Below are 11,135 nucleotides of genomic sequence, written 5' to 3'. Positions count from 1 at the left end.
AGAAACAAAGTAACAAATTAGCCCTCCAAATGTTCCCACAAGATAACTGTCTTTTCATTCATATGAAGTGCATTCAGTTCCCTGTCATGGATGAAATAAACCCACTGACTCAAATATTAAGACCTACTTGTACCATTTCATCTTTCAGTTTCAAGGATCAAGGATGACATCGAACAGTAATAAGCAGTGTTGATCAAGCTATTTAAAGAAATATTCTGGGTTCAGTACAAGTTAAGCTCAATCAACAGCATTTGTAGCATAATGTTGTTTACCACAAAAGAGAATTTTGACTTGACCTGTTGATTGAACCCTGAATATTCCTTCAAAGCATTTTTGCTGCGCTCAGTTTGGAAGGCAAATTCTACTGATTCCATCAAAACTTTCATTGGTAAATGTTCTTAATCTGCAGTACCTGAATATTTCACAGTGTTCATGCCAAAACAAGTCTTAAATGTAACACCTCCACCAGCAGCAAACATGTACCTCGTCATGGTGACAGATAAAAAAAAAAGAGGAAGCGCCAAGCAACTTTCTGCACATCTGATTGCTTTTCAAGAAACTTGCAAAAGAGACAAAACAAATGGATCTGCATAAAATCATTTTAGCAAGTTCACATTTGCATATCAGGATGAAGAAACCATTTCTACTAAGAAACACTGCAAATGTCATATATGAAATAATCTGTGAATGAACAATAAATCTCTGTCATTCATTTATTTGAGTGTGCATGAGGTTGGCAACAAGGGCGGAGCTAAGGGGTGGCCAGACACCACCCAGTGGTCATTTTTTTGTCTTGGCACAATTTAGTTATTCTTTCAACACCAACAACCACCATGCCCCCCCCCCCCCCAATCCCCCTGATGATAGGAACAACACCCCTCCCCCACCCCACCCCACCCCATGTGCCACCACAGACTGATCGATGAACATAAACCTGGCAGTGTTGCTGCTGATGTTCGTCAAAAAGAGGCTTAGGCATTACTGTTGTGATATTTAGTGTTTAAATGTCGGGTCTTGACAGCAGCATAAAGAATGATGTTTGGACTGGTCTGACCTAGTGTTTCTTTAATCAGTGGTCTCTCTGCCAAATTACAGTTGAAGACCTTAAGACAAAAACAAGATTTGTACATTTGCAATAGGTTTGACTTTTTGCTTTAAAAATAGCAGCTGGTTGAAATGGCAATAGGTCTTCAAAAATGCCCAATGAAAAGCTTTAAAATATGAATAATCTTCCAGGATATGATTTCAAGTTCTCATCAAAGTCTTAATAGATTTAGATGAAATGAAAGTATAAAAATGATGATTTGCTTTAAAAGTGTTTAAGAAAAAAAAAAAAAAAAAAATCTGTCCCTGTAATCAGTCTTATAAATTCTAATATTTTCACTCCAAACTCAAGCTCTCATACATTCAAAATGGCTAATGCCCTCTCATCCATCAGTCTCTCTCTATATGTCCTGTCTTTCTCTGACTTCCACAGTCCTGTCCCAACTGCCTCTGTTAGCACCAACAGATTTAACCACAGTTATTGGTCACTTTTAATAACCTACTCAACTACTACTAAAAACAAAACAAAACAAAAAAATGAGGGGGGAAAAAAAATCAACATTAAAATAAAAAGGACTTGATTTCACAATATGATTTAGCGTTCATGTGAAAAAGTATACAGGCAAAGAGGAGAAAAAAATGTATATAAAAAAATATTTTGTGCAACTGTGAACCAGCCATTAGTACAAAGCTCATTGCTTCCCTCACAGCGCCCTTTGTCTGCAGTGCAAGGTATTACCCCAGCAGAGCTCTGGGAGTGTGATATGGTCCTGTTCCAAACCCTCTAACCAACACACACCGATCCAATCACCTCCACCACACACACATCCTCAAATAGAGAAAATCCAGAAAAAAAAGTCATGCTATGATCTTTTTCCTTGTTTAATGCTCTAATCAAGTTTATAAATTTGACTGGGTGGAAAGGAAAAGAAAAAAAAAAAGAAACAAAAACATCTCTTAAAGGACAAGTGTGCAGGGGAGCTGTAGGGAGGAGGTGCCACAATGGGTTTTGAAACCATCCTGGTGGCTTATTAGCACGTGATGGTGAGTCTCTGGTCCTGCAGGGTCTCTACAGGTTGTCTCCGGGCTGGTACTGTGGCTCAGTGGCGGTGAAATAGTCCTCCAGGAAGGACTGGATGTACTCAAATGTGGGCCGCTCGTCGGGCTCCTTCTTCCAGCAGAGTCGCATCATTTCGTGCAGCGACTCCGGACAGCCCTGAGGACACGGCATCCTGTAGCCCCGCTCCACCTGTTCCAGCACCTCTCTGTTCACCATGCCTGCAAAAAAAATGTTTGATCTATAGTCAGTTCGTGTAACCAACCACTGTTGAGGGGGCCAGACTGTCTCAGGCAGGATGTGAGGAGTGCGTAATTACAGTGGACAATTTGGGTGCATCAACAGAGGATGAGAGATTTGAGGCAAAAAGGGACAGACAGTCTGGTGCTATTTGAGAGGAAAAGGAAGTTTAAAGCAGTGGGTTGGCTGTATTTGAGAACCTTCTGTGAGGAAGGAGACTTTTCCTGGACTCAGTGCCTGTGAATCACAGCATTGGCTACTGAGGCGAAGACACATCAACTAAATTCCTTACAATTTATAGTCTGTCTATTTGTGACTATATGCATGCAAGATCCATTGAGTGATCTTTCAAAGCTCAGCCCACTTTAATTTGCACCGCAATGACTTGCAAGCATGACTCAACAGGAAGGCTTAATAAACTCATCAATAGATCTTGCATAAGTGGACAGTAAGAAAGCTGCTGCATGTCCTCCTGTGTCTTGAATGGAAATGTTTAAGACTATGAAAGGAAAGCCTTGTCATATTACAGATTATATACTTTCCCGATGATACCAGTTCTAATCATCTAAAAGTATCTATATGAAATAAATAAATAATGGTACCATGGTACAGTGATGGTATCAGTGATTTATACCTGAAATTCATGTTAATCCTGAGGTATTGTCATAGTACAATGCCCAAAAACCATGGTAGCATTATGGTACTATTTGGACTTCTAACCCAAGTTGTGCAAACTCTGTCAAAAAGCCCTCAGGAATTGACTGGCACATAAGCACATACAACAGAAGATTGTGGGATCCAATATCAAAATGAAACATTTCACTTTGGCAGACATTAGCTTCGTCCAATTTAGTGTATGTGAGTATATAAACATCATAAACATCTGATGAAGAAAGTACTTTTCGGCCATTAAAACACACATTCTTAGGCATGCAAGATATTACAGTTAAAACGATACCTCGGTTTTACAATTAATCGGTGCCGATAGTTGCTTTTTGGAACTATCGGTTATCAGCAAAAATCTGTACTGATTTATTTTGTATTCCTGTGTGTTCTTCTGTGGCCGGCGCTGGAGAATTCAACAGCTAGTTGGTTCTTCAATATAACAGTGACCTCTAGAGGTAAATTAAAAACAATCATTGACCGACAATATTCATCCATATTTTTATCCAAACTTAAAGTTGCACTATGTAACAAATTTTGGTTAAAAATGAAAAAATTGCCATTATTGATTGATTACATAAACAATAAGTGTTCAAAACAATGTCCTTAACTTACCCCAATTCACTACGTTAAGCCTTTAAAAATGATTTGTATTTTAAGCTGTCGGGTCGGATTTGGTGCAAAATGGGTGGCTTATGACGTTCATCCTTGCGTCATTATGTAATGTCCGTAAACATAGGAAAGATGTACTGGCTGTCTCGTGTTTCGGCTGGGGAAACTACACAGTTCAGTTCAGTCAGTCACACTCACACAGTTCAGGACAGCATTGCAGCAATCTGGATGGATGTTGATCTGTTATCCATTTGGCAAAGTTGTTTACCTGCTATAATGCTTGGATATGTTGTTTGGTAGGGTTGTCTAATATTGTCATGCTTTTATGAATCGAACATTACTCATGTGTTAACTGATTGCGATGTATCACGTTGTCTGGTGAAGTTACATTGACATGTTTACTATTATTCATGACTTCTGAAATTAACTTCTTGTAATCGTTAGTGGGTAGCACTCTTGCCTCACAATCAGAAGGTCCCTGGTTCGAGTCTTGGCTTACCCAGGGCCTTTCTGTGTAGAGTTTGCATGTTCTCTCCATGTTCGCATGGGTTTCCTCTGGGTCCAAAAACATGCAGGTTAAGTGAATTGAAAATTCTAAATTGCCCTTAGGTGTGAATGTGTATGTCTGTGTGTCTTAGCCTTGTGATGGACTGTCCACCTGTCCAGGGTGTGATAGACCTACATTGGACAAGCGGCTATAGAAGATGGATGTATGGATGTATGTGTGCAGTGCATAAACTATTGTATTACGTTCAATTGCCTTATCAATTGAGTCTGTACAGTATGATATCACAATAATAAAGTATTCCATTGAACTCGTATCAGCCATTTCAAGAGTATCACCCCTTAAATTGATCAGTGTAGTACAATACAAATATTAATAATAAATAAACACTCGAATAATCATATTAATATATACTGGTAACTGGTGGTGATTGAGGAGAGTCCCTTGTACTCTATGTAAAAGCGCTTTGAGTTTAGTGTCAGAAAAGCACTATAAGTGTAAAATTCATTAATTCAAAATATGTAAATAAGAGTTTTGTTTATCTTCATCAAAGCAAGTAATATTTCAGTTTTAAATGTTTAACCGTATAACATAATATCAACATGAAAATACACGTTAGGACTCTGGCTATGAATATCTCCCAGTAACGATAACACACAGGCGATTACCAGGTAAGCTCAAGTCATGAGATTCATCTGCCAGAAGAGCAGTGCAGAAACACGACAGACGTAAAGTGTTCTTCTGCAAATTGCTAGAAATTTTAAGTTTGAACCACAGATGTCGCTAGAGAGCACAAAGTTACAAAGTGCAGCATTAAATGGAAATTGGGTTATTTTGATAAGATAAATCCAGCTTTCTAAATTGAAGCGAGGGCATGAAAAATGCGACTATATGGAAATGTACCCCGTCAGCACATGCATCCGGTCTCCAACTTCATTTCTTGTGAATAATTATAAAAATACTCATCTGGTGAAATATATATATATATATATATATATATATATATATATATATATATATATATATATATATATATATACTGTATATGTATACAAAATCCTTAATCTGGTGATTATTTAGGCTATAAAATGAAAAAATTGGGTAAATAGTTAAATATTGAGCACTGTAACAGTCAATTCTTTGTCATTTCAAAATAAGAATCCTGAAATAAGCATTTATCTGGTCCTGTTCATATTCCTGCATTATGCTCCAAACCTTTTTGGTTAATGTTGGGATTTTGGTTTCACAATGAACTGCATCTGGGATTTTATGTAGCCTCTATGTCTGAGCACATCATAGTAAGGAAAGGCTAATAATGTTTTGTTTTTTTTCTTCTAATATTCTATTAACCAATTTGAAACACTATCGGCCAATAAATTGGTTATCAGCCTTTTCCACCAACTTAGACTATCGGTCGACCTCTACTGGACATCCTTCATATGGGAACGTAGGCACTGTCCCATGACCCAAATATATGATGTAGTAACAACTGCGAAAATAAATTACTCAAGGGCAATTTAACCAAAAGGAACAACTTTCTTGGTATATATAGCACTTACAGTAGAAAATAACCATCTGACTCTAGGTTCTCAACCATTATTTGAATTCAGTGTTTTGGAAATGACGACTCCACAGCTCCAGTGGTATTATGGGATAATTAAGTGTCTAGTGGATCCACATTAACACAAAGGTATTTCTTGCCTGTTTTATAAATACTGAGGATTCAGACATACTACTCCATTGACATCTTTTCTGGCATACTATATTGTACGGAAGTCTGCATAGTCAACGCAGGGTGAGAGTAAATTTAAGTTAACTCGTGGTCCCTTGCTCAAAGTCAAAATGTTGATGCCTCAAGGATTGCTATTACTGGGGATCAAATCTACAACCTTTTGACAGCCAGTGCAGATCTTACATATACATTAAGTGAATTTACCACATAAATCCAGCCTGATCTAGAACTCCACATGGAAACAGATGCTCATCAATAATGGACTGATCTAATAGTGTACGACTAAATGATTGATGAATGCCGAACTTTGTTTTTGATGTGCAGGATCGGTGATAGGCTTTAGGTAAGCACAACAAATGACAAGCTGGGCCTCATGAGGGACCAGTGCAGGGAGAGATGGACAGATGGTGGTAAATAAGAACTGGTTCCCAGTCAGTCCTTCATGCCTGCCTCTGACAGATGGCTCTTTCTGAGTAGTAATAACACACCCAGCAGTCCTACTCTAATCCAGCAGGTGGCACAGTGGACTCTGGTCCTCTCAGACTGGACCTGACTGTCTACACCAGGGGTGCTACCGAACTGAAGAGTTTGGTCACAACACTGCTCTAACACACCTGCTTGTAATTTTCGAGTGAACCCGAACACCTTGATTAGCTGGCTCAGGTGTGTCTAGAGTAAGGAAGATCTTCAGAAAACAAAACAAACAAAAATACCACCATTTAAGTAGTCCATACAGTGAATAGTTACATCAGTTTCAGTCTGGTTGTCACACAAAGCTTCAGATGACTTGGAATGGAGTGAATCGGTCATATGGACTACTTTCATGGTGTTTTTTTTTTTTTGGAGTTTGGAGCTTGACAATCTATATGAACCGCTGTTGTATGGAAATAAGTGGTCCAAAGATTCTTCAAACATTCTTAATTTGAATACCAGAGGAAAAATAACAGCATATACAAGGTTGGAACGGAATTGAAGGTGAGTAAATAATGAAACAACTTAAATTTTTGGCTGAATTATTGCTTTCAATAGATATGGCAGTTTAACTTACTTAAGGTAACATGCAGGTAAATTATAATGCAATTCTGATTCTGAAAAATAATCTACATCTAAGAATCTACACAAGGCTATGTAAATGATAAATGACATGAATCTGGGACAGAATTAGTATTTAATGTGTATTGTTTCTCTTCTCACCTGGATATGGCACTCTGCCCTTAGTCACCAGCTCAGTCAGCAGAATACCGAATGACCAGACGTCAGATTTGATGGTGAATCGGCCATACAAAGCTGCCTCTGGTGCAGTCCACTTAATGGGAAACTTGGCTCCTAAAGGAACAATGGCACTGTTACACAGCCTCTAAATTACTGCAGTGGAGTCAATGGCTATTACTAAAGCAAAGCATTTGTCAGCATTTTTAAACATCCCTGTCGATGATATCACTTAATTCACTGGATTCGAGTGGTACCAAATTGAATGGTATTATGTTTGGTCTTTTGCCATTTAATTGATATTGAATGTAGAGAGGACAAGAAATGATGGAGAAATGTGTCTATACATGACACAGGCACAATTCAAACCTTTTTCAATGTTTCATATAATTCCTCATGCCAGGTGTTCATAATAACGGTTTACTGTTCTTGGATTGGGTGATTAGCTACACTTAAATCAGGAAGCACAATAACGCACTTATAGTGCATTCAGTACAGCAACTCGGACTTAACCTGCTAGGTGCTCTCAAGTGGGAGTGCACTGAGGGCCAGACGCAAATAAACAAAATCAGATAATCAAAACCGATATTTCAGACAGCCTGTCCATCCAACATGGGTCATTATCAACAGAAAGAGAGAGAAGTAAAAATGCGGAAAGACCGAGGGGCTGAGCAGATACATTGTTGCACAGAGAAATGTGAACCCAATCAGTGTCAGATCAGTGATTATGTGAAACGTTTTTTAAGGTACAATCATAGAGCCCTGCTACACATAATTCATCAAAGATGATCAGAGAGACATTTGCAAATATTCTCAGAAAGTACAATGAATAAGTTTGCAGTTTCTGAGATCTCATTTTTCACTGCCCTAAGGCTTTTGCACTGTCAAGCTTTTCTGCGGTGACAAATAATTATCCACCATTTATGTACCATGTACCGGCAAGTATGCTTATTCTTCACAATCGCAGTGCATTCTGGGAGATACTGAATTCAGACACTGGGGTAATTTTGCATGATTAGATGCTGATTGCCTTGTAATTTATGTTGTTAATAGCAGCATTGTTCCAGGCAAAAGATGGTAAGTTATATATTTAACCAAGCACATTATGTGAATGAACATTTCCTCTTTTAACGCTGATAAAAGAGGTCTGGTTTTGTGGCTGTCTCAGTATAAAAAATTAAAATAGTTTCTAATTGAAAATCAACAATGCGTTGGGTTCACATTTATGTTTTAAAACCACAAGGGATTGAGTAAGAGCACAACAGTCTGGTACCGGAAGTAAAAATCGTATTCATTTATCCCATATACAAATTGATTTTCAAAGATATCTTATAAAACTTTAAAGACAGACCTACTGTGAGCTATGAGGTTCTTCGTCGATGGTATATGCTTCTGTTGAAGCCATCCTTCTGTATTCTCTCAACTTCATTGTTCAAAAATCGTGTTTGATAGTGGATTCATGGTTAACAACTACATTACCCATGGTACAGTAGAGACAAATCCACCAATCAGACAACCGCGGCCAACGAAACCCATAAAACATGCCTTCGGAGCGACTGCGCTCCGTGATGCACTGTGAATGACGTAATCAAGACAGTCTCCCTTCACCCTTAAACTACTTATATATTTGTACATATCAGGATATTTTGCAATAAATTTCAAATATATTGTTTCTATACTTATAATCAACAACCTAAATTCAATAATTTTATATATTCCCATCGTTTTTTATTCAATGACATCATTCACAATGCTTCATGGGATTGTAGTTTGTGCCCTCATGAATGACGGTAAGTACACAGCCTTGTACCCTTGTCTTTATGTTCGATTTTCAAATACTTTTTTGTGATTCACCTCGGAGCTGGTTGGTTTGTTTCTCTCTCACAACTCTTTTATGAAGGATTTTATTAAAAGTCTATGGTTGAAATGAATGGGGAAAATACTTCCGGAACCCAGACAGCTGAAAAAGTGGACGGGCACTGTTGCGCTCTATAGAAAGTGAGAGTTTACGTCGCATTTCCATACACATACCTTGTCTAGCAGTGTATTCGTTGTCTTCAATTAGTCTGGCCAGGCCGAAGTCGGCTATCTTGCAGACCAGATTGTCACCCACCAGGATGTTAGCAGCCCTTAGGTCTCTGTGGATGTAGTTCATCCTCTCAATGAAGGCCATGCCATCTGCAATCTAGACAAGACAGGAAATCAAGCCTTGAGCAACTCCAAGCATCCTTTGTTAAAGCCAACCTGTCAGATCCATTCATGAAAGTTCTATTTTTGAGCACTGGGACACTGCATTAATGGGTTCATTTAAGGGAGGCACATGAGCAGCTATAATAAGGGAACTGCATAACTTGTTTTAGTTATGGAGTGGGTCTAAACACTCACGGTTTAACCAATGATGAGATTTGAATTCAGCAGCTACAAATTGCTTCTAGTGGGCAAAATCTACAAAGCAGGCAAATGTGTTACATTTTTAAGCTCGTGTTCAGCAAGTAGTCAAACAGGTTTGGTAATGACACAAGGGCAAGTAAACTACTAAACTTTCCCTTTAACAACAGCATACACTGCCTGGCCAAAAAAAAAGTTGCATACTCTAATATTCTGTTGGACCGCCTTTAGGTTTGATTACGGCACGCATTCGTCGTGGCATTGTTTCGATAACCTTACACAACATCACAACATTTAATTCCATCCAGAGTTGCATTAATTTTTGGCCGAGATCTTGTAGTGATGACGGGAGAGTCGAACCACTCCATAAAGTCTTCTCCAGAACATCCCAAAGACTTACAATGGGGTTAAGGTCAGGACTCTGTGGTGGCCAATTCATGTGTGAAAAGGATTCCTCATGCTCCCTGAAACACTCTTTCACAATTTGAGCCTGCTGAATCTTGGCATTGTCATCCTGGAATATGCCTGTTCTGTCAGGGAAGAAAAAATCCATTGATGGGATAACCTGGTCATTCAGTACATTCAGGTACTCAGCGGACTTAATTTTATTGCCACATAACGTTGCTGAGCCTAGACCTGACCAGTTGAAGCAACCCCAGATCATAATGCTGCCTCCAGAGGCTTGTACATTGGGCACTATGCATGACAGGTGCATCGCTTCATGCGCTTCCCTTCTTACCCAGACACGCCCATCGCTTTGGAATAGGGTAAATCTGGACTCCACAGTCCAATCTTAATGCTTCCTAGCAAATTGAAGTCATTTTTTCCAATTAGCCTCACTAACAAGTGGCTTTCTTGTGGCCACACAGCTGTTTAGTCCCAATCCTGTAATTTTTTGTTGCATTGTGCATGTGTAAATGCTTTTACTTTCACTATTAAACATAGCCGTGAGTTCTACTGTTGATTTTTTACAATGTGACTTCAAGTGTTTTAGTGATCTCCGATCACAATCATTCAAGGTTTTTTCCGACCACATTTCTTCCACGAAGCTGACGGTTCACCACTATCCTTCCAGGTTTTAATAATGCGTTGTACAGTTCTTAACCCAATTCCAGTGATTTCAGCAATCTCCTTAGTCGTTTTCTTTGCTTGATGCAGGCCAATAATTTGCCCCTTCTGAAACACAGTATTATCTTTTCCACAACCACAGGATACGTCTTCTGACATGGCTGTTTAAGAAATGAAGCTATACACTGCATCAGTTAGGGTTAAAAGAATTGTTGCCAGTTGAAACATATTAATCACTCCAATAATTATCCAATCATAGGGTCTTAAGTATCTGCTTATTTAAATCCAAATGGTGACTTTTTGTTTTTTGGCCAGGCAGTGTATATGAGCTTGAAAAACTGTCCAAATGCTTTTCGCATTCAATACGTCCCCTTAGAGGCTCAGATGTGAGAGGGAGATTGAAGCTCCAGCCAAGCAATGCGGCAGTGATGGGAGTCTAGGGAGGAGAGGGAGACAGCGCAAGAGGAGGGAGGAACATGAGAGAGCAAGCGCAAGCATTTTAAGTGAACAGAGCAGAATTGAGTAGACACATTAAAGTGAAGTGGCCCCACAGGAGCGGCTGTTAAGCGCTCCAGGCATTAGGCGGGAAATGAGGATCATAGTGCCTGAGAGAAACA

The 11,135-nt window shown here is 39.0% G+C and overlaps 1 protein-coding gene across 1 annotated transcript in view; it reads right to left on the bottom strand.

The window, feature by feature from the left end:
• Positions 1 to 904: 904 nt before the first annotated feature.
• LOC127441999 (tyrosine-protein kinase yes-like) overlaps positions 905 to 11,135 on the bottom strand; it is a 58,696-nt gene continuing 48,465 nt past the window's right edge. Inside the window, exons 10-12 of the mRNA XM_051699626.1 lie at positions 9,094 to 9,247; positions 7,048 to 7,179; positions 905 to 2,322 (exon numbers count right to left, since the gene is read on the bottom strand). Coding sequence (XP_051555586.1) covers positions 2,114 to 2,322; positions 7,048 to 7,179; positions 9,094 to 9,247 — 495 coding nt within the window. The 3' untranslated portion in view covers positions 905 to 2,113. The remainder of the gene's footprint in view (positions 2,323 to 7,047; positions 7,180 to 9,093; positions 9,248 to 11,135) is intronic.

Source organism: Myxocyprinus asiaticus, chromosome 6, assembly GCF_019703515.2.
Source record: "Myxocyprinus asiaticus isolate MX2 ecotype Aquarium Trade chromosome 6, UBuf_Myxa_2, whole genome shotgun sequence".
Lineage (NCBI taxonomy): Eukaryota > Metazoa > Chordata > Actinopteri > Cypriniformes > Catostomidae > Myxocyprinus > Myxocyprinus asiaticus.
This window is presented reverse-complemented; position numbering and strand designations above follow the sequence as displayed.